This window comes from Triturus cristatus, chromosome 4_1, assembly GCF_964204655.1.
Source record: "Triturus cristatus chromosome 4_1, aTriCri1.1, whole genome shotgun sequence".
NCBI lineage: Eukaryota > Metazoa > Chordata > Amphibia > Caudata > Salamandridae > Triturus > Triturus cristatus.
Window position 1 is genome coordinate 679,011,389 of NC_140585.1, and position 24,128 is coordinate 679,035,516.

Below are 24,128 nucleotides of genomic sequence, written 5' to 3' on the forward strand. Positions count from 1 at the left end.
GTGAGAATCTGCTTTTTGTTAAAATTGTTAATCCCATGCAATATGCCATGACCTTTGTCAGATAAGTTTTGTGTTTATAAAAAATTTAAAAAAAAAAGTCGGCAGTAAAGGACTAAGGCTTGCTTTTCATATGTGGAAACAACAAAAGGGTTAGTAAGCATTCTTCAAAAATAACTACATGAAAACAATTCTTAAAAGTTATTGCACTAAAATAGTTTTTGCATTCTTATGATCTTTATAATGTCTAATAACACTACTGAGAAAATTCAATAATATTTTGCAATGTAGAAAATTACCCTGTGCAAAGTGTGCATTAGGATTTCAATGTCTAACTGGTTAAATATATTGTGCATCAAAATTAAGAAGGTGAATATTAGTTTCTCTAACAATGACAATATTACTGTATTTTAGTGACAAACTTAAAATATGATTTCTAGTATGGCCTAATTGCTGCAGTCTCAAATACAATTAAAAGTTATGTGAAAAGAGTAGCTCTAGAGACATGTTAACTGCATCGCAGGCCTTAATGCACAATAGTCCTGGGAGCATTATGGCATTCTGAAAACTAAAATTTTGAGCCAGTTCTGTAGGTGCTAGAAAAGCACAGTGCACAAGAATAAAAAATAATAAAGAGCAAAAGTTACAGCCTACCTTTAATATCAGCACGCCGGCACAGAGCAGGGATGCCCCTCAGTCATGCGAAGAGTTACTTTGAATTGTGATGGCCACATGGGGATAGCTTTGCCCAGACAAGGGACAACAGGTTTAAGGGTCAGAGGTCGAGTTCTGTATTTAGCAAACTAGCATGGCTGAAGGCAATGCTTCCTCTGGCACTTCAACCTTAGTAGACATTCAGAAGGAGGGACAACAGTGTCTGTGGGCCATGACCAGCCCCTGACACAGAATGCAGCTCTGCCATGTATACAGAATAATGGTTTTTAAATCAAAATTGTTGTGCTAGGGCCAGATAAAAAGGCAATGAAATAAAGTTTGCATTAAAGCGCCATCATGTTAAACAGCACAAGCTAAAGGAATTGGTAGTTGTTTATTGGATTAATGTTTTCTAGTTAGCTCAATGTGCTTGTACACCAAAATTTACAAAGTGGTACAGTCCAATAGTATTGGACATGGCCTCCTTGGTGTGGTTTCCCCTAGTTATTTCCCTCGTACAAGTCTGTCCGTGCCCAGCTGGCAAAAGGGGTGTGTATTGTCGACAGGAGCTCACCTGCTTAGGTTACCTACTGTCGAAGGGGGGTAGGAGACTAGCTCCTGCCAATCTATTCTTTGTTGGTTTAAGAACCAGTGGACAGATAATGGTGTACCCCTGCACCGGTGGGCCCCTAAAAAGGCTCATTTCCGCACAGGTAGTTACTCCACAGTATCAGGTGCCACCAGCTCCTATGCCAAACTTTGTGAACCCTCAAAAACACAGAGTGGGCGCCAGATTTCACGGAGGAAGTAGTAAGAAAAATTCAGTGGTTACACAATATTTTTTAAAGAATGATAATGACGAAATGGATTATGCGCAATGACGGTGCCTTAGGGGGGAGGAAGAGGAGTGCGCGCTTGGCGCATCCTTGCCGGTAGATCAGTCAGGTCCATTTATTGATGGGAAAGTGGAAGGTAGTGATATCACTTTTCTATTGGATACTGGTGCTACCAGGTCTACTGTGAGAACAGCAGACATCCCAAACCTACCCCTCTCGGGAGAAACCATCCAAGTTGTAGGAGTATCAAATGAACAGATTAGAACCCCACTCACAAAGCCAATGGAAGTGCATATTGGGAATTTTAAAGACATGCATCGATTTGTAGATTGTGATTCCAGTCCAGTAAATCTGTTCGGTAGAGATCTATTGTGCAAGATGAACTGCACAATCTACTGTACACCAGATGGTGTTGCTTTTCACACCCCTGATGAAGACGTTATATACAACGTCTACGTTATATACAAAATGATGCTATTCATTGATGACTGAAAATGAATTACCAGAAGAGTTGAGAACAACAGTAAACCCAGAAGTGTGGGATTTTACAGGAAAAGATATTGGGCTGATGGCAAATGTAGATTCAGTGAAAGTGACGGTGAAAGAAGGTGCAGTTTATCCAAACACACGACAGTACAAACTGAGTCCAGAAGTGAAAGCAGGAGTGGCTACAGAAATTGACCAAATGATTAAACAAGGCATTTTAAAAGAAATAATGAGGAGTCCCTGTAATTCGCCAATAATAGGACTTAAAATGCCTAGCGGAAAATACAGGATAGTACAGGATTTGAGATAGATCAACAAAATGGTGGTGCTTGTTGCCCAGTAGTACCGAATCCAGCAGTGATCCTTTATCAGATACCTTGGAATGCAGGCTGGTTTACAGTAATTGATTTATGCCAAGCCTTTTTCTCTATTCCTTTGCACCCAGATAGCCAGTATTTGTTTGCATTTAGGTTTGAAGACCGTGTCTTGGCATGATGCCGAGTTCCTCAAGGGTATACAGAGAGTCCCTCTATTTTAAATCAGATTTTGAAAAGGTGACTGGAAACATTGGACATGCCCCGAAATTCAGTCCTGGTTCAGTACATTGATGACCTACTGGTGGCATCAAAATCACAAGAAAATTGTGTCACTGTAACGATAGCATTACTGAACCATTTGGCAGAAGGAGGACACGAGGTGTCTCCAGAAAAAAACATTGATTCAACTAACTGGTAAAAGAGCAAAGGACCCGATTGTCTGGAAGGATGAGTGCGTGGAAGCATTTGTGAGACTACGAAATTGTCTGTGCGAGGCCCCTGCCTTAGGCATGGCTGATTATACGAAATAATTTGCATTGTTCTGTTGTGAGAGAGAAGCTTGTGCACTTTCAGTTTTGACTCAAAGGCATGGATTAAGCCGACGTCCTGTAGCATATTTCTCTGCTACTTTGGATCCTGTGGTTTCAGCTTTACCTGGCTGCTTAAAAGCAGTAGCTGCCACTTGTATGAGCCTGGAGATTGTGATGGGACATTCAGTAAAAGTTTACGTTCCACATTCAGTTGAGATTCTTTTAACAAGAACTCAAACACCACCTTACCCCTAGTCAAATGACTAAGTATGAAAGGGTGGTTCTGGGAGCAGAAAATTTGAAAGTAATAAGATGTACAATAATGAACCCTACCACACAATTGCCAGACCCATGTTATGAAGAAGTGAAAGATGAGGTGGATCATGATTGTCTGGATGTGACCGAGATGTGTACGAAGCCCAGGCCTGATATAAAGGAAACACCCTTAACAGAGTCAGATCATGAACTATTTGTAGCTGGGTCGTGCTGCTTGAGAAAGGAAGGAGGAGGACTCAGTGCAGCTTATGCTGTATGTAAAGTATCGGTGGTTGTTGAAGCAGCCTGTTTACCGGGAGTCAAGTCTGCACCAATAGCCGAATTGGTGGCTTTAACAAAGGCATGCAAAATTGGGAAAAATTTGAGAATAACCATATTCACGGATAGTCAATATGGTTTCGGGGTTCTGCACGACTTCGTCCAGCTCTGGATGCAGAGGGAATTTCTGACTTCTTCAGGATCTCCTATTAGAAACGACAAAAATGTAAAAGAATTGTTGGAAGCTATACAATTACCGAAAGAAATAGCAGTGGTCAAGTGTGCTGCTCACCAGTCAGGAGATGACTTGGTGGCGGCAGGTAACAGATACGCTGACCAAATAGCTCAATACTGTGCAAGAAATAACATGGCGCTTAACAGAAAAATTTAAACAAGTGAAATCAGCTGCCAACTTATGTTTTTCTCAGCTCTAGAATCATGGGATGAGGTGAGACAATTGCAGGATGAAGTTGAGATAAGTGAAAAGGAAAACTGGATGAGGTCAGGTTGTGAAAGGAGGACAGGAGATGATGTTTGGGTATACACCGAAGGCAGACCAGTCATGCTAGACTGCTTACTATCTCACATGGCAAGAATGTATCATGGGGAATCACATGTTGGTAGGGATTCCATGATTAGACTATTCAGACAGAATTGGTATAATCCAAAGTTTAGGGTAGTCGCAGAGAGCCTTTGCCAGAGATGCTTAATTTGTCAGCAGCTAAATCCAGGCAGGAATACAGTGGTCAGTTGGGGAAAAATTAGAAAGGCAGAAGGACCATTCACAAGGTTGCAATTACATTTCTTTGAGTTACCTCCATGCTAGGTATTGAAATATGTACTTTTCAAAGTGTTCCAGTTCTCGAGATGGGTAGAGGCATACCCCACAAGAAGAAATGACAGCCTTACAGTTGCTAAATTACTGATGAGGGAGTTGATACCTCATTTTGGTTTTCCAGTCACTTTGGAATCAGATAGAGGACCTCATTTTAATATTGAAATAATTTGATTAATCTGTGAAGCATTCAAAATTGAACAAAAACTGCATTGTGCATGCCGCCCAGAGGCTTCTGTAGTGGTTGAGCAATTAAATGGCACAATCAAGTCAAGGTTAGGGAAAGTGTGTGCATCCACAACACTGAAATGGCCAGATGCATTGCCTCTTGTGTTGATGGGATTCCGAAGTATTCATGACAGAATAACAGGATTGAGTCCACATGAAATACTCATGGGAAGGGCAATGAGACCAGCATTTATTCCTAGACATAAATTGATGAATATAACTGATGATCTGGTATTAGACTGTTGCAAAGGATTGGCTGACCTAGTGCGTTCTTTCTCTCACCAGGTTGGAGAAGACGTAGTTGCCAGGCAGCCAACGCAGGCGCATGATTTTAATCCTGGAGACTGGGTGGTAGTGAAGAAACATGCAAGAAAGTCTGCCTAGCCCCAAGGTGGGATAAACCACGTCAAGTCATACTGGTCACTACTACAGCAGTGAAGTGTGCAGGTTTACCCAATTGGATTCAAGCGAGTCATGCCAAAAAGGTACCAGACCCTACTGAAGAAGAAGAACAACTGATTGAACCAGTTGAGGTAGCTGAAGGTTGTGAAATCGAAGAATCTAAAGTAATAGGTTCTGAAGCAATAGACGAGGAACAACCGAGCACAAGTCAACAGGGTTGGATACCAGTGATTGACATACCAGAAGTTGTTATTCAAACAAGAAGAACTAGATTAAAGAGACAGGAAAGTAATGAGGGTCAGATAGGTGTAGAAGAACATGCTCAGGAAGAAGTGAACAAAGCTACTCGTGACCCTGAGCAGGACCAGACAGGGAAAGAAGAACATACTCAGGCAGAGGTGAACAGAACTATACAAAGACCTGAGCAGGGACAGACAGGAAAAGAACATGTTCAGGCAGCAGAAGAACAAATTGTAATAAGACCTGAACAGGACCAGTTAGGAGAAGAAGAAGTTTGGGCAGAAGAAGATCAATTTAAAATAAGACCCGAACAGGACCAGATAAAGGAAGAACAACAGGTTCAGGCGGATGAAATAAGACCTGAACAGGAACAGGTAGAGAGTCATTCAGAAGAAGAACGGATTGTGCCTAGACACTCTGAAAATAAAATATCTTTAGAAAAAGACGAAGAGGGTGAGAGTGCAGTTCAGGTTAAAAGGGTAAAAAAAGGTGATAACTGGCCAGGTGGAGTGAAAAGATTTAGATACTATCTGAGAAAAACAAGAGAAAGACCAGAGCAAGTGAATGAGGTTACTAGTCAAACTCAGTCTAAACCGTCGATTGTCAGAAACACTTGAAGTCCAAGACTGAAAATTTTGAACAACAAATACAAGGGTCCTGAGTGGACTTATATAATATTAGAAGAATTTGAGAATTTAGACTTAAGAGAGGGATCAGAAGAAGTAGATGCTACACAGATTGATGAAAGAAAATTGAGACCACCTTAAAACAAGAGTCTGAATTTCAAGGTGAAGAAAGACAGAAAGAAGAAATATCTTCTTAGATTAAAATGGCGACAAATGAAGTCACTGGGCAACCAAAACGAAGTTTAAAACGAAGATGCTGTAGTGCTTGCATATGTAGTGTTCTATTAGTGATCTCCGTATGGCTATTTCTAACAGTAGCAGTTCCTTATTTTATTATAACAAACAAGAAGAATGATACAGTAACTAATGAAAAGACAGCTACAATAAAAGGAGATAGGGTAGAATTAGAATCAGCAGATGAGACAGATTTTCATTTCACAGTATTAGACAATGATACAACTTTAAATGTTTTCACATTTTTATTTCAATATGTTGATCCAATGGAGATTAGTGATTGTCTGTATGAAATTACCAGCGTCAGAAGGAATTACATATCACATTTACCTTCAACATATTGTATATCATGTAGTGTTTTAGCAAGTCTATATTATGCAACATGAAACCTTCAGTATTATTATTCAAACTTAGATGTAGTGTTTTCAGAGCTTCCTATTTGAAAGAATATGAATCCAGTACTTAGTAGTCAAGACGCACAGTTTACGGGTGAATTTGTCTTAACAATGAAATCAACATATATATTAAGGCACACAAGAATAATTTAACATGTATATTACGTGAAGAAGAAAAAGTGTTTTTAAATTTAGTAGAGGGAAGGAGACAGGATTTCCAAAAGAAAGTTGCTGAACAGAAACCCCATGTACCACCATGGGCTGAAAAAGAGGGAATTTATGCAACTGACAGGGCACATGCTGCGATGTCCCTAGACTTTGTGAAGAAAGGGAAAACCTGCCTCCATAGGTTAAAGACAGATTATAATAACGTATTTATTGGTTCCAGTGTCTGTGAATATAACTTCCTAATTTTGGGAGCTTGGGGACTAAAAGGGGGAACTGATCAAGTATTTCTTGGGGTTTACTACATGTGTGGCAATAATGCTTACTACTATAAGTGTCCTGCACGGTGGTATGGAAGCTGCTACTTTGGGATAGTATTTCCGAAAATTTACCATGTAAAAAGAATCACTGGAAACAATGAAAACACTAATGAACTAACACAAAGAAAGAGAGCTAGTTTTTCAGAAATAGTAGGTGATATATTTGGTGCATCGATACCTTCAGTGGGAGTAATTCTGAATTCTCACAGAATCTGTAAATTGTCAACAGTAGTTGATCGTCTCTCGACTGATACTCCTGGGGGTTTCTTGATGATAAATACAGAAATGGTTGCAATTAGGTCTATGGTTTTACAAAATCGACTTGCACTTGATATTTTATTAGCAAAAGAGGGCGGAGTCTGTGGAATGTTGAAAGTTCAACGTTGTTGCACTTACATTCCTGATAAAATTAAGGAAATTAGAGGGTATATTAAGAATATTACAAAACTTCATGAAAATTTGAAACCACTGGAGGTTGACAGTGTGTGGGAAAGACTAACAAAGAGTATTTCTTCAAAAGGGACTTGGTTTTCTGATTTAGGGAAAAGTATTTTAGGTCAAATAATTCTTCCAGTAGTTGGAATAAAGATAATAGTTTTGACAATAATGATTTGGTGTAAGTGTTACAGAAACAAAAGGAAGGGAAGAAAATATGAAGTTAATGGGAAAGGAAAGAAAATAAAGAGAGAATACGATGAGATACAGATAGAGGAAATGAAAGGAAGGATTTACAAAAAAATGAAAGATTTAGAAAACAAAGATGAAGATGAGAAGGCAAAAGAGGAGAATGAAAATGAGAAATACTGAAAGTTGGCATCTGGTTAGGGATTTGTAATTTTGTGTTGGCTCAAAATGCCATCAGAGAGGGGATTGATGGAGCAAGTACTCGTAGAAAAGAGACTTGCTCGTAAGCGATCCGCTCCCTTAACTCATTAACAAGTTACTAAAATTGTTTTGTGTAAAACTAATGCGCACCACACAAACATGCGGGATAGTGAAGCTTGCTAACGTTGACAACTCGAACAAATTACTAAAACCGCTTTAAACGGGGAATCTTTATTGCGCCTGTGTCAACCGCATCTACTCAGTATGACGAGCTAATGCTTGGAGGGAAATTCTTGCACATGAGCAGAAGACACTAAAATGGAGTCTTAAAGACTCGCGTGCATGGCATCTGCTTGGCTGAAACAAAAACGAGCTATTTTACTAATGCTAATGCGGGAAAAGTATTAATAAATAAAGGGGAATAGAGTAGAGATGGGTGGTATAAAGTGAAACCATTTATTTTTTTAAAGTAAACTTTGTCTTTCTGACTTTATCACTATTGTGCATTTGGGCCTCTCCTGTAAAACTGAAGTGAGCTGAGTCATGTGATGACTGCGCATGACTACTGAAAGTGAACCCGGAATGATGACACAGTTTGAACAACCACCAAGGTTGTAAAGTGTCCCAGCCTGAGAATGGACGGTGAAAAGTTAAACGGAATGGACCTACATGTTAGATTTTTAACAAATGTTGGAGATGAAATGTGAATGCGGGTGGAAAATAAAAACTAACCTGACCAAATAGATTTCATATTTTTACGATATTGAAACTTTAGTTAGTGGTACATGAAGAACGAATGGTATAATTGAGGTCGTTTTTAGTTAGTTAGTAGAAGAAGATTTGCTGAATGCTGCAGAGCTCGGGATGCTGTCGGAGTAGAGGGTGATGCTGATGCTGGGAGAAATGATGTGAGATGATGATGAAGAATCGAATGCAGAACTTTCTATCCTAATTTAATTGGGTTAAATAAGAAGATCGCCGAAGAATCTCGAGGAGGAAGAGAGTGTCAGAGAGTGGTGCGGCGCAACCGTCTGTATTAGAGAGGTCAACTATCTTATCCTGAATCCTGTCCTGAAGTCTTTGTCGCCTGAACTATCCCAAGGGACCCTTACCAGCCCTTTGGCCAGGGGGTTGGTCTTCACACCATTCTTGGTAATTATATTTTCACGTTATTTGCATATGTTCTTTTCACCCTGCCCTCTCCTTTCTGAGCATTGATCATTGCGTGAGTCCAAAGTATGTGCTTGATGATTAATTCATTTAATTTTCTCTCCTAGGAATGTTGGTGACTGCACTGAGCATTTGAGATTGTTCACAAGCGTTCTGAAATTTAGATAAAGTTTAAAACTTTCCCGAGTCTGTGGTTATTTACTTTTAATGAAAAAAAGAGAGTTAGTGTTAATTTTCACCATCAACTAGTTCAACTAATGGTCCATTGACCAGAGGAAATAACTTTTTGATCAGTGAAAGGTTAGTTAGGAGTAAGAAATAACTAATCCTAAATTGTGAAAATATAAACTTTGACTCCAGCGGCTTACTCATTTGCATGTGTTAATGGGCCCAGGCGAGTGTATGGTAGTGGAGTAGCTGGTGTTGGTACGCCGTTGGATCAGTTCAGTGGGTGCCATACCCCATACACCTGCCACATATGTCATGGCTAATACTGTCTGGGCGTGATAAATCTTTTTTATTGGCCAGGAGGTCTGGCGCCCAATCTCCTGTAAAAGGATTTTAATGCCGCTAAACTCCTATCCATAACCATAGCCCTTCCTTCCACCAGCTGTGTCCACAATTGATTTTTATCGAAAATAACTCCCAGGTATGGGAAGGAGTGGACCACCTCGATTTTTAATTAATCCATGTGGTAGTATGGAATTTTATCCTTTTTCCCTGCTCCTACAATTAATATAAAAGACTTTGCCTGATTGACTTTTAGGTCCCGCGTATTCATAAAAGCTGCATATGCTGTGATGAGGCGCTGGAGACCCAGGCCCGTTCTAGAAAGCAATACGGCATCATCGGCGAATGCCAAAATGGGAAGGCGTTGGGAGTCGAAATTGGGGACATCCAGGATTGCACCCATCAGCGCCTCCTCCACACCATTTGTATAGATTCAAAAAAGAAATGGTGCGAGGACGCAGCCTTGCCTTACCCTTCTTGAGATCTTAAAGGGGCGGGTGCGCTCCCCATTCTTCCCATACTGAACTGTTGCAGAAGCGTCAGTACAGTTGCCGGATGAAATCAATTAGAGGCTGTTCAATTCCCATCTCTACCATAATATTCCAGAGCTTTGGGTGGGACACGCGGTCAAATGATGCAAATATATCCAAAAAGGCGAGATAAAGTTTCCCACCCTTGGCTCCGGTTTATTTGTTCATAATAAGGGAAAGGTTCAGGCACTGATCAACAGTGCCCTTCCCCTGTTGGAATCTATACTGGGTGTGCATTAGGAGATTCCTATCCCGTGCCCAAATCTCAAGCCTAGACAAGAGAAGATGACCCATCAATTTAGCTGTTGTGTCTATAACGGAGATAGGTCTATCATTTTTTGGCTCTCCCTCTTTTTAAGGTGGAGGGCCTATTAGCGCAATCTTGTTAAAAACATTTGTCAACAGGGGGACCCAGAGATCTTCATCTTCCTGAAAAAAGTCTACAGGGACCCCATCCGGGCCCGGCGCTTTCCCAGTACTACAGGCTTCTAAGCCACTTATCACCTCTAAAAGAGAAAACACTAACTTTTCCTGAGGGCTGGACCCTATTGGATTAAGGAAACTGAGCAGGGAGTTAGTGAGGGAACAATACCTGATATGAATGCCACCAAATCATCTTCGCCTACATGGGGCTCTAAAGAAGGGTCTCCTTGCGTCTTAAAATAGGGTGCATTAATTGTATCCCAAAACTCTTTGCTATTATCTGATTCTGAGGCCTCCTCTAATCTAGCCCAGATCTCCTCCCTCATTACCCTCTCCCTAGACCTTCTTGCCATTTTAAACTCCCTACGCAAGATGCAATTAATGTTGCATCTCTAGGTAGTGTCCTTAGTGCTATTACCAAGGCGTTTCTCAATTTTGAACAGGGCGAGTAAAACCAGCCCTTAGCCCTTTTGGGTTTATACCGTGTTAACATGCTATTTATATGTTCTAGGAGTTTTGTAAACCCCAGTAACATTACGCGGTGGGAGATATTTAGGTCCAAGCAGGTTTCGAAACTGTCAAGAGAGATACTGACCATTTCAAAAAGAAATGTGGATCTGTCAATTTGGATCCACTTTAATTGATAACCATTTCTTCTTGCTATAAATGGTGGGTCTGTTTCCTGTTGACTAGGCACTTCTCTGGCGACAGACCGAATCTCGCAGGTTAAAATGGCATGAAAGCTAAAAGTCGTGAATTGGATATCAGCGTTGATACACCTCTCATTAAGGGAGTTTGAGACCAGGATAAACTCTATTGTTGTTTCATAGTCAGACCGTCAGAAAGTTTTTAACAGGGAGTCCGAAAGGGGGGAATGCTTATTCACAATCACCAAGTTTCTGGCCGAGAGTGTCCGATTCAGGCTATTACCATAAATGCAATGGGAAAAGTGATATATCGGGTTGCCCATAAGGTCCACCAGACCACATACATTCTCTAGGTTGTGTTTGCAAGGGTGAATGTTAAAATCTCCCAGCCATATATTGTTTATGGGTTCCTTTATCCTCTGTAGTTTTATTATGTCATCCAGTTCCCTGTTTACTTCATCTACAGCCAGGTGCGTGTTAGGCCCAAAATTATTATTGTAGAAGTTTATTAAAAGCCAGGAGCCTTGTTTAGCCAACTCAAGAATAAGGGTATGGAAAATCTGGCTCTTTGTTTCTACAAACGTCTTTATTTTCACGGCCGACGTATTTGGGATCAGTGTTAACAAAACCCCCTTGGACCTCCCTGATGACGGAACTGCTCTTGTTTGAACAGAACGATCTCCATTTACAAAAATGCTATCTGTTGCCCAGGTTTCTTTGAGGGAAATGATATCATATTCCTGCCAATTGTTTGCCCAGTGGTCATCACCCAATTTATTTGTTATACCGGCCACATTCCAAGATGCTAATAGAAATGAAGTAGCCTGCCTCATCTTCCGTTCGGAGGATCTAGGGGACTCAATGATGTCAGGCAGTACAACGTCCGATGAGGAAGGCCCCTCGGCTGGCCATGGGGACAGTCAATCACAGAGGTCCATACCAGAAAGAGGAGCAAATCTATTCGAGAGGGGTAGACCCGGGTTTTCCAGAAGGGTGATACCGTATTGGTTCCAAACCCAATTGAGGGAGAGGGGTATATAAATTACTAAGAGGGAATGCTAAGATCTGGGTACCCCTAGATGGAGCTCTGTGTTTTGAAATAGAAGCAATCTCTATATTGATGGATTAATAAAATTGAGTACCACACAATCGCCTTCCATGTTTTTTTTTTGAGTCGGTCCCACCCACCTTACCCTTCTTGCCATGATGATTTGACTGGCAAGCCGTGATTCCCCCTAATGAGGCCTGTGGTGTGGGCAGTCAGCCAATGAAAATCGTAGATTCAAACTGGCCCTCCCTCAATGTGGGAACATTTCAAAGAATCAATACAAGGGGTGCCGCTGAAGGTTGTAAATGCAGCGATTTGGACCTGGTATGGGCGTTCCCCTCTGTATTTTTCCCCTGTTTAAGGATGTCAACATTGCCGCCCGCTATTTTAGCTGTCTGTAAATTACTTAACAACCCATCTGAGGCATTGCTTGGAAGGAAGAGGGGAGTGGGTAAAGGTCCCTCGAGTTAGAAGGGTTGCCAGTCCTCTGCATTGTGCTGGTTTGCCCCTGCGGGTGAAGAGCTGGAGCAAGAGTACTCAAGTTCTTGTTTTGACAATGTTCCTGTTGGGGTGGCTGAGATGGATGATCTCCTGCAGTCATCGGTATTCTTAAGCCCTCCTCCGTCTCACAATAAGTCTTTTGAAGAAGGCTTCCATTCCCACGTAGGAGTATATTGTGTGGGTGTGACTTGGTGTACCCAGGCCCTCTAGTTTGACTAGTCTCTCTTCAATTTGTAATAGCTTAAGGTGCAGAGGGCTTAGTAACACCATGACAAGGGTCTCCATTCTTTTCCAAAAAGTCCTCTCCACCCATCTGGGAGGGCAACATTGCCGTGTCAGTAATCAATGAGGCAGGAATTAGCCCCTGTTCAGATTTACTGTGCCCTTTAGATTTAGCAGATCGAGACGCTTTCGTTGATTTAAGTTTTTGTGGCCCGCACCCCTCCTTCGCTTTACTGGTGGTTCGCTCATGAGATCATCATTGTGAGACTTAGAAACCCTGCCCCTCATTCCTATACTGGGCCCATTTGGAATATCAAAGGGGATGGAGGCGTCCATATCTGATGCAGGGTGAAGCAAGGACTGGCTTTGCGCGGTGCTAGGCCGAGTAATTTGCGGGATACTGCCCAGATTGTAAGTGCCTAGTGATGAGCGTCTCTGCAAAGTGAGTGGATCTAGTGAGAGCCCCCGCTCTGTTAGCTCAATCTTGTGGCTGAACATTGATTCTGCCCATGTAATAAAAGTGTCCACTGTTCCCGCTACTCCAGTGCGGTTGGGATGGCCCTTGTGCTTGCTCATTATAGATATCTAAACGTCTTAATTAGGCGCCTAGGGGGAATATTAATAATCGATTAAAATAACAATGACACTGTACCTGAAAGTTGAGAGTTCTCACTCCGTTGTCCCAAATGTTAGAGGGGGGGGCCAGCCCAGCCTCCTCCGGGCTCCAGCGGGTACGGACTGGCCTGCCCTTGGCCCGGGTGCTTCCCCACGTGCGTCCTGCACTGCGGGCCGGCGTATGATTTTTAAAGGCGCTCCGGCGCAGGAAAAGGTGGGATTTGAGGTCCCAGAGGTCGTGGTCCTCCCAGTCTTGAGTGCCTGGTGCTGAGAGTGCGGGGCTGCTGCGAAACACGCTGAAGGCCAGCATGTAATTGTCAGATCCCCACAATTCTTACCTTGTGTTTGTGGAGGGATCCCACGGGGATGACATGGACAACCCCCTCCTGCGCCCTTCTCCTACTGGAAGGACCAAATACACTAACCAGGTCAAGGAGGGAACCGGGGGAGGCTGCCAAGAAGGGGGTGAGAGCGAGATAGCGGATGTTGTGATGGGGCACCCTTCGTGGTTTTCTGAGGCTGTGTGGGAGTCCACGCTACCTAATGGCAAGAGAGGAGACAGGTGCAACTACTGTGCCGGTTGTAGAGGGAACAGGCACATACAATGATCACAGTGGATAGACACAGAGAATGTGGAGCATGAATCCCTACTTGATTACCTGAGAGAAAGGCGTTCACGCGTTGTGGAAATGCTGGATATGACAGCCGCGATGTACGTGTAGTTGCGTGGATCGTCAAAGGAAGGGCAAGGTGATGGCGACTCCATGCCGTCGCACGAGTCGTCGAAGCAAAGATAAAGCGCTACTGCGCTGCGTGGAGGAAACAAAGTAATGGTGGCTCCGTGCCGTCGCACGAGTTGCCCAAGTAAAGGTAAAGCGCTCCTGCGCTGCGTGGGGGAAACAAAGTAATGGCGACTCCGTGCCGTCGCACGTGTCGTCGAAGCAAAGATAAAGCGCTACTGCGCTGCGTGGGGGAAACAAAGTAATGGCGGCTCCGTGCCGTCGCATGAGTTGCCCAAGTAAAGGTAAAGCGCTCCTGCGCTGCATGGGGGAAACAAAGTAATGGCGACTCCGTGCCGTCGCACGAGTCATCGAAGCAAAGATAAAGCGCTACTGCGCTGCATGGGGGAAAACAAGTGAAGGCGACTCCGTGCCGTCGTACGAGTTGCCCAAGTAAAGGTAAAGCGCTCCTGCGCTGCGTTGGGGGACCAAAGGAAATGTGACTCCGTGCCTCCGCACGAGTCACCGAAAGGAATCTTTAGGCGCCCTTGCGCGGTCCGGACCGACTGTCCGGTTGCTGGTAGAGCCTTCGCTACGCTCCTGCGTGCCTGCGAAGCTCTGTTACGGAATCCGAAGCGCCGAGGCTGTTGTCTTCTGCCTTGATATGCCAATGCAGCCGGAAGTGTCGGCCGGCCGGCGGCGTCAGTTACGTGCCGTCGAACGACTAGACTGCAACCTGCCAGGGGTAAACAGATGGGAGGAGTCTCGTTGCGAGGGGAGACTACCCTGCTTCCGGTCCGCTGGCGGGGAGCGCGAGGGAACATGACAGTAATTTGTAGAGGCGCTCCGGTGCAGGGAAAGGTGGGATTTGAAGTCCCAGAGGTCGTGCTCCTCCTGGTCTTGAGTGCCTGGTGCTGGGAGTGCAGTCCTACTGAACAGAAGTTGCGTTGTTGCCATGTTGAAGTAGTGTCCCTAAATGTCTGTGTGTCCAAAGGGACGTAGTGGTGCTGTGGGTGGGTAGAAGAAACTGAGACTGAGTGCAGCACACACTGACAAATGTAGCTTAACTGCCTACCAGGGCCATGCAACGCTTCCTCGTCCACCCCTAATCTCAAACAGTGGCTCCCGGTGGTTGGTGATTGGTTTGCTCATGGCTCCATCTGGACTCTCACCAATCACAATCAGATGAGTAGCCAGACAATACGCATCCTCCGCAGTTGGATGGACATCCTTGGATGGCTTTAGTCCTAGATACAAAAGAAAGGCTGTGAAGAGGGGGCGCTATAACGAAACGAAAATTGACGTATGACTTCCAACTCCTTTGGCCGTATTGAAATGTACTATTATCTAAAAAAAAAAAATGTAATAATTAATTTGAATATAGGGAAGGAGCAGCAAAGTCCTAAGTGCAGTTGGCATATTCATTATAAGAATAGAAAATACTGAATGTCGACGAGCAGGAAACCATTTTAAAAAAAGACGGATGCTGCAGCTGAACATGCATGGTACCGAAGACACGAGAAGGGCGCTCACATGCACCTGGCATCCTAGTTGCTGCTGTTATCTCAGGAATGCAGGCAGCCGCGCACTGAAAAACAAAGTAGTCTCTAGAGCAGCACATAAAGACCAAAAGCGTAAGGAGACAGTACTTGGCCGGTGCTCCGTGGTAGGAAAGCGGAAAGTTAAATTAAGAATTCAGCCCCCTAGAAAAATAACTTGACAGGTCAGGGACAGGGCCGGACTGGTCAGTCCAGGCACCGGGAAATTCCCCGGTAGGCTGGATGGGGTGGGGCCGGTTTTCTCACAGTTTTGTTGTTGGGGGAATTTTCATCCCGTGACGTTAGTCAGAGAGAGTAGAGTACTCCTCTGTCCATGTCTCCGCTCCGCGGAACATTTAAGGGGTTTGGTGCAGTGCAGACAGACTGTGCACTTTGCAGCCTGAGGCTGCCACCACCAGGGATTTTTTAACAGGCCTGGGATATTAAGATTTAATAATCAGGGGGAGGAGGTGCGCACAGGCCTGGGCGCGCAGCGCGCAGATGACGTCGCCTCCGCCGCCGACTGCCGCGTCTGCGCGCCTTAGGGTGGGGCTGGTGGTGGGCAGGGTGACCATTGTCATGCCGCATGCGAATTTGGGCACACGCAATTAAAAGTGCTCGTGACTGCCCTGTGCCTGCATCCCAGAGACCTGACACCTGACCTGACCGAGACAGAGAGGCAGAGGAGGCCTGACCGTGCAGCAGTAATGTAATTCTAGCGAGCGAGCCTCCCTGTCCAGTGTCTACTGCCTGCAGCAGGTGAGTTTGTCCATCCACTCCAGTCATCATCATCATGAGCAGACAGGGCAGTGGGCACTAGGGTGGGCGGGCGTCGTCGGGAGAACGGCAGGCTGCTTCGTTGTCTTTAATCGCGGCCCACTGGTCTCTGGGCAGGCTTGGTTAGAGTGATGTGTGCCATGTCTTTCTCAATTGTTTTAATTTGGCCCTATGTTCCTTAAATCTGTAATCACAGATCCCTACAAGAATTAGGTTTATATCAGTTTTATACCTCTTTTAGTTACTACACTAAACTGGCAAGCATGGTTTCCCTCACTTCTTTAATAAGTGTGGCCTTTATAACTGCCTTTAAAACATCTTACATCATCCCCTTGCCAACGTTTCCTTTGTCATTGAGATGGTAATGTTTTTAAAATAAAAAGAATGTTTGAATTTGCACGCTGGAGTCTGATGACTCCATGGCCCGAGCGGTCCCCTGCCTTTTGGTGTTTGTTGGCTGTTTGGCACCCGCATCGGTACCAGCTCAGTAGCTGATTTGTGGTAGTGGCGCCCAGCAGCCCCCAGTGACCCCCGACCTTCTGTTGTTTGTTGGCTCTTGGGCACACTGGAATCGACCTTGGTGCCTGGCCCCGTCGTGGGCTCTCGATTCTTGGCTCTGGCCCACAGCGTTTGTTCTCGGTGGCCTGGGGATTATCCTTTGGGCCCTGGGCGGTGGCGCCAGAGAAGCGGGGTAGTGTGGAATGTGGTGTCTTGTGAACAAACATACCGCTCCATATTGCTGCCACAGACTTTGAATGATACCCGCAAAACATCCTTATCAGCAAGGTGTGGTCTTTATTGGTGTGCACAAGCTTCTAGTCCTATCAGCCTGGAGTCCGGTGAGTGCACAGTGCATGCTAATATACGGGTCAATGCCCCAACACGCAGGCGCAATATCAATAGCTTAATTATTATTGTGTGGAGAGCCAGGGTGGCGTGGAGTGGAGCAGGTGGTGTCTGGTCTCTGCATTGATTGTTTCTGGCATACCACTCAGCTCTGGTGACCCTCTGCCACCTCTGGCAGCTACCTGGGGGTTGCGGAACCTGCCCAGCTAAGTCTGAGTGCGACTTGCAACCTCGAGGAATAACTGTCTCTCTTCTTCATTATCAGCCAGAGCGAACAGAATACACAGCATTAATATGGCGCTTGCTGCCTCTTTAGTCCATATTACTTAGGCTGCAAGCTAGATAAAGATCAATCAACAAGAGGGGTAAAATAACATAGCGCTCAGCGCTCACCTGATAGTCAACAAAATATGTCGAAATTCGAAATAATCCCACTGGTGCTCATACGGGAATAATGTTCACCCCACATCCAAAATTCGGAACCCCTCACAAGGTCCTATACATTTTATATAAACACAGTTGGCACACACTAGTCAGTACATAAGCATAATTTGCACTCATAATCTTTCACATTTCCATTGCGGTATTTCTTTAAATTCTGGGCTCCACATGTCAATATGTAAATCTTGGACTCCGCTGGGCACATGTAAAGTTGAGTGATGGTTGGGTGCAGAATGAAGCAACTAGTCTGGAGACTAGTATCTTGATTCTTCTAGTGTCAGAAACGGACTCACGAGAAAGGGGCACCCCGTCAGGTCACTTCGAACATTTATTCTATTAATGAGAGACTGCACATGAGCTAACAAGGGCGGGAACAAAAGTATGTATCCTTAATTTGCCTAATATTACCCAAAATAAATAACGAAAACAATATAACGTTTCAATTCACACACAGCTATTAAAATTTCAATTGGACTCACAAGCGATGTAAACAACTGAGCTGGGGTAAATGGTAATCACTTTAATGAAGTGTGTATCTATTTCAACATTGCATGTTCTCACCAGATGCCACCACCATGGGGAGCCTTTCTAATCTGAAAAGCGTACCACTTTTGTCCACAAACTGATGTGGGTAGCCCCCAGAATGACCCGGTTCTGCGCATTGGTATATGGCCGATGCCCATCAACCCCCACTGCCTTATTGTAATTTAAAATGTAAATGTTGTTTGAGACCTCATCAGCCAGGAGCCCCAACTTGAAATCAATAACACAGCATTTCTGTATTACACGCTGTGGTGCAAACGTCCATATCGTGTAGGTGTGGCATATAATATAGGACGGGTAAGTCTCATTAAAGATGGCTTCCATATTTACACCATGAGCATCTTATGATGATTTGGTAGGATAATCGATAGGAACTCAGTGTCGGTGTTGCCACAGAATTGTTTATTTTGTTCCGGTGGTTGCAGGTAGTGGGTATCGGCACATGCCTTTTGGAAATCAGAACTTGTTTTTCTCCGTCAGACTTTGACCCAGTAAGTCGGAAAAGGGTTGGAAGAGAAACGCAGGAAAACAGTGGCACAGGAAGTGCAGTGTGTTGGAAAAAAGAGACATAAGGTATCATCAAAACTAGGCAGACTCGTGCTCAGCAACCCCTCACTTAGAAGCACGCGTGAGAGATTCCAAAGAAAGCCTTTAAACCCCTGCATTATTTATGATTTTTAACAAATAATGCACTGCAAAGGATGTACACAGTAGTCTACCAACTGTAGCAGGTGGAATGCATTACTTTTACCAAGGATTCCCTGCATCTGTGGCCCTGGAAGGCACTGGGTAGTACTTCTTAATACATCAAGCAGAAGGAGGAGTACTGTATTTATGCGTGATTGACAGGTTGGAAGGACATAGGGTGTTTGGCCTAAGAAATGATTTGGGTCCATGCAGCTGTAAACTCTCTCCTGTGTTAAACATTCAAAATGATACTGGGACTTCATGGGGAGATGCTCTTCAAGGATGGTGAGCTGTAGCACTAGACCATTTTTGTTGGCTCTTAGGGCACATTACCAAAGCTAACCAGTGCTAAAGTGCTTGCGCTCTTTCCTTTAAACATGGTAAAATTGGCTTACACTAAATTGGAAAATTGAATTCACTTGTAAGTCCCTAGAAATGTGGTTTTACGTGTACCCAGGGGCTGCAAATTAAATGCTGCTACTCGGCCTTCAACACTTATTGTGCCACCCACTTAAGTAGCCTATTTAAACATGTGTCAAGGCCAGGGCCTGCCATTGCAGTCTGCCTGTGCAGTTGTAAAACTGCCATTTTGACTTGGCAAAAGGAACCTTTTGCCAGGCCTAAAAATATTTCCATATACTACATATGTCACCAGGATGTCATCACTAGTGCAAGCCCTTTCCATAAGGCAGGGTGCAGTATGCAGACTGCAGTGTATTTAAATGGTTTGGCATATAGTTTTATATGTCCCGGAATAGGCGAGGCTCAATTGCTACCCTTTTTCTTTGTATGATTCTTGAATTTTTCACAATCCTCTGTCTTCAGTGATGTACTATTGATGGCAGCACCCACACGCTGAAAAGTGTTCCAGTGCCACTGGCCTGGGTGCCTTTGTGTGAATTTTTCATGCTTTCTGGCCAGGGTGCCATGTGAGACGTTTCCATGCTTTCTGACCTGGGTGCTTACGTGTGCTATTTCCATAATTTCTGGCCTCAGTGACCTGGAGGCTCATGTGTGTCATTTCCATGCTTACTGGCCTGGGTGCTTATGTGTGACGTTTCCATGCTTTCTGGCTTGGTGTGACCAGGCCTGGGTCTGGGTGTGACGTTTCCATAGTTTCTGGCCTCTGTGCCCTAGGTGCTAGTAATCAGATGCTTATGTGTGACATTTCCACAGTTTCTGGACTCAGTGGCCTGTGTGCTCAAGTGTGACATCACATGTCTGTGTGACAGCGTGAGCTCCATAAGGTAATCATTTACTATGCTTTAAAGGTTAATACAATATAATATGTAATGAAAAATGTGTTGAAAAATGCTTTGTTTTGGCCTGTCTCCAAAATTTCCTTGGGGGAGAACCCCTCAAACCCCCTCTTTACTGTGCTTTGAAAGTTGATACAATTGAATATGTAATGAAAAATATGCTGTAAAATTCACCATTTTGGTCTGTCTTTTTCCAAACCCCACCTAGTAGTGGTCGGGCTTGCTCGCTGCGCTCGCTCGCTATGCGCCGAACGGGGGCTGGTCTGCCAAAATTTGCCAGGGCTGCTTTCAGTTCCCAGTCCGGCCTTGGTCAGGGAACAGGAAAGCAGAAAGTCAAAGGAGGAAAAAGAGGAAGGTTTGGCAAGTAGCAAGCAAGAATTTCTGAAGGACACTGGCACAAACAAATAAAAAGCAATGCCAAACAATGGCCGTAGTTTAACTCCACAAACCATATACAACAGGTTGCTAGGCGACAGCGCAAATGCTGTCTAGGCTCGACCTAAAAATGGAGTGGCATGTGAGCCTGATCAATTACCGTGGCTGATATTAAATCTATCATTCTTCCGAGCGTGTTTAAGTTTTTCTAACCCTGTATTATGTGTATTCAAATCACAATCCCCTCCGATCTTTGGGAAAATGTTAAACAGTGTTTTCACTTTTGATTAAAAGTCATAGTGCGAATAAAACTTGAGGATTATAAACGCCTAAAGAGGTTGAGTCACAAAAGCATTTATGAATATGGGAAATATTCCTACAGCAATACTCTTTTACTTACTCTTACATGCCTTTGTGAATCAAACTCTCCATCAGTAACATGAGCTAACTGAATGTGCATTTCCCCCGAATATGACCAGGTTATTTCCATTTTCAGATGTTTTGGGTCAAATGCACAAGGGCTCGAAAGAGAATATGCTACATTATTACTACTTTATGTACTCTAAAATACCTTTGTGACTAGGCCTCAAAGATGTGTGTGAACTTCTCGTTGTTTAGTCCATATATTTTTTGTAGGAAAGACTTTTCGGTGAAGATTGCATGATTTCAGCAATATGTTAATGTGTATACAAGTAGGACGTTTTGTACAGTGAGCACTAAATAAAAGTTGCAATATCTTAACTTTTAGTGAAACTCTGTGTTTATTTTTCTAGTTGCAGGATGGTCAACAGAATGTTCCTTGCCGTGTCCCACCTCTCCAAAAACAGACATTTTGGAGTACAGGAAAAATGAAGAAGACTGCTGTAATGCTATTTGGATTTGGACTGTTGGTCTTTCTAAACAAATTGACCACGAGTAGGATAACATTTTCTTTTTCGTAGAGAATGTGTATGCTTATAACGTTTTTTGAAAGGTACCAAATATTGTGAAGATTTCAAGTTCAGTTGTTTATGAGCATATGTTTTTTGGCCATGTTTTTTTCATATAGTTGATTTCGCAAAGCTCCAAAACAAAGTGTGTTTCATATGCCTGGAAATTCAGGAGCATCACCTACGGTGTGAGTAAGGCTCTCAGGAAAGGCTTTTTTTTTTTTTTAAATCAAAACAGTTACTCGTGGTGGTTAAACCATTTCAGTTAATTAAACGTTATTTTGCAGGGTTTTTTTAAAGTAGGAAGACCATTTCGAAATCATAGCATTTTAAGAATCTGTTCTTTGTGTCTATTTGCATGAGATAATGCAGTCTCAATCCAGTGCGACTCTCACGTAACACACGGAATAGCATATTGTTGCGTTGAATTAAGCCAGATGCCTTCATTAGCAGACAGAAATGCCCCGACGACAGTTCAGATTACAAGCCAGCCTTTACTTATAAAAATGTTTCTTTGCAGAAAAATAGCTAGAAGACTGTAAACGCTGAATTTAACACCCTCGTTTAAGCCAAGTACTTAGAATTGAAAATTTGATTCACACGCAGCATGCAAAAATAAACACATCCAATCTCCATATTGATTCTTTGTATTATGAATAAATAATAGAAACAGATTACAGAGATTCATAACAGTCTGTTATAATTTGGAGAATAATTATCTACAACTGTTTACAAAACTAGAAAGGTGTAAAATCAATTGTGTGATTTGCCATAAAGAAAAGCCTATTATCACTAATAGTCACATGGAAATCCTGGTCATCTGAAAATAGTTCATAGCAACTTGTCATAAATTCGTCGGGGCCAATTCATGAAAAAAAAAAAATGCTGGTGGAGATTTTACCTCTCTGCCTGAACATACTTTCATGGGCTTTTTTGAACAATTTAGACACATTCCTGTGCCTGGAATCCTCCACCAGACATAGGTTTCTAAGCGTAGGTTTCAAGTTGTACTGCTGGGAATGTCGTGACATTTCGCACAGGCTGTTAATACCCTGTGCAGAAAAATGCATACAGTAGATTTAAGCACGGAGAAGGGAGCCTGCTGTCCCAACGTACATTTTGTTTTTCCTACTGTTAACATTTTTTTCCTCGTGAATCAATACATACCTCTACACCCCGTGAAATTCTACCAGTGATCTTCGCACCCTGAAAGCTTAAAATTCAGACCATTTGCAGGGTGGGCTGGGGTTGGATTCTAACTTTGTTAAGGTACACATTCGTACATGTTTTTGGGCATGTACAAACTTACAGGGCAAACCACGCCTAATAATGCTCACTTGCTCTCCTTGCATTGGATGTACTACTGCAGTTGTCTCTGCACTTGTGGCAGAGAAATCTGCACGAGTAGACCCATTTATGCCTACCTGGAATCATTTTGTAAATTGCTGAGAGGCATGAAAGGTCTTTTCGGCCGAAATCAGATGTTTACAATAAAAAAAATACAATTGTGTATCTGGCCCTTAACAATTTTCCAGACCACTTAGGTTTACATGGCATATTGTAAATTTGTATTTCCATTTTGTTGCAGATGACATTACTGAAAAAGTTAAATAATGAAATTACTCTCAATTGAAACCCTCTTCGCCTACCCCAGAGCACTGGTAGAATTGTTTTAGAGAGTACTATTCTATTGAGAAAGGTAACCAGGATGCCGATAAGTGGATTTGTTTTTGAAGAACTTTGGGCCCAGTGGTTACATGTAAGGAAACGACTTCTATTTATTATTAGTAGCACGTTTTCTGGTTTTCTTTCATCTTCCTCCTCTCCAGTTTTCCTATATTTGGATACTTAATGCATGTGCTTGGCTGAGGAGCAAGTGGGGCAAAACTACCACCTGAGGATTATGACTGAACACCTCTAAGTAACAACCCCCCATAAATCCAAACATTCCTCTCCATTCAGTCACTGACTTTATGCTTGTCTTTGGCCATGCACAGCGCTCTGCTACCCTTTGGCTAGGTTCAAGCTTTAGAGATATCATATTATCATATACATGCATACATGTTTATGATTTTTTCTGGGAATGTTCAAAATGGTTTTGTAAAAGGATGCTGATTTCAATTCTGCTTTGACACTTGTATTTGTATGCAGAAGGATGTCATAATATAAAAAGCATTGGCAGAGCCAATAGGTTTGGCCTTGGCAGGCCAGTGCATGGTATGTTTTTTATTGCAAGCACATGCAACAAAAACAGAATGAAAATAATCTACCACTGAAACGTGCCCACTGTATGCTTACAATAAAAAAATAAAAACATTAACTGATTTATCTGTTTTACTAGTGATGTTTATTAAACAATAAACCTTTCAGCTGCACCTGCCATATTATTATTATTACCACCATTAAAATTATCATTTTCAGTATTGTTATTATTTGTATTATGGTTGTTGTTATTATTTTCGAAGGCGGCAAGAATAAATCACCACCTAACCAAGTACTGAAATCAAAGGCAGCTAAGCTACAATAGTACTTAAACACTTTCTAACATACATTTTAACAATCATTTGCAATGCAATAGGTCTTGCATCAGTTAAATGCAGAGCTATTGGCTTTTCAAATGGAAAAGTAATACTTTATTTATTGACTTTTGTAGTAATGGCAGCACGCCGCACAGTGTGCCGCCATTGTTACAAAAGTGAATAAATAGAAAAAAAGTGGTTTGTC

At 43.0% G+C, this 24,128-nt stretch overlaps 1 protein-coding gene across 3 annotated transcripts in view; it reads left to right on the forward strand.

The window, feature by feature from the left end:
* Positions 1 to 23,718, forward strand: part of ASZ1 (ankyrin repeat, SAM and basic leucine zipper domain containing 1) — a 1,654,265-nt gene extending 1,630,547 nt beyond the window's left edge. For 2 of the 3 annotated variants that reach the window (XM_085653129.1, XM_085653130.1), the window contains exon 13: positions 21,249 to 23,718. In XM_085653129.1, the coding sequence (XP_085509255.1) occupies positions 21,249 to 21,416 (168 nt within the window). In that variant the 3' untranslated portion in view covers positions 21,417 to 23,718. The remainder of the gene's footprint in view (positions 1 to 21,248) is intronic. The other variant, XR_014981315.1, reaches the window with a different exon arrangement.
* The last annotated feature ends 410 nt before the right edge of the window (positions 23,719 to 24,128 follow it).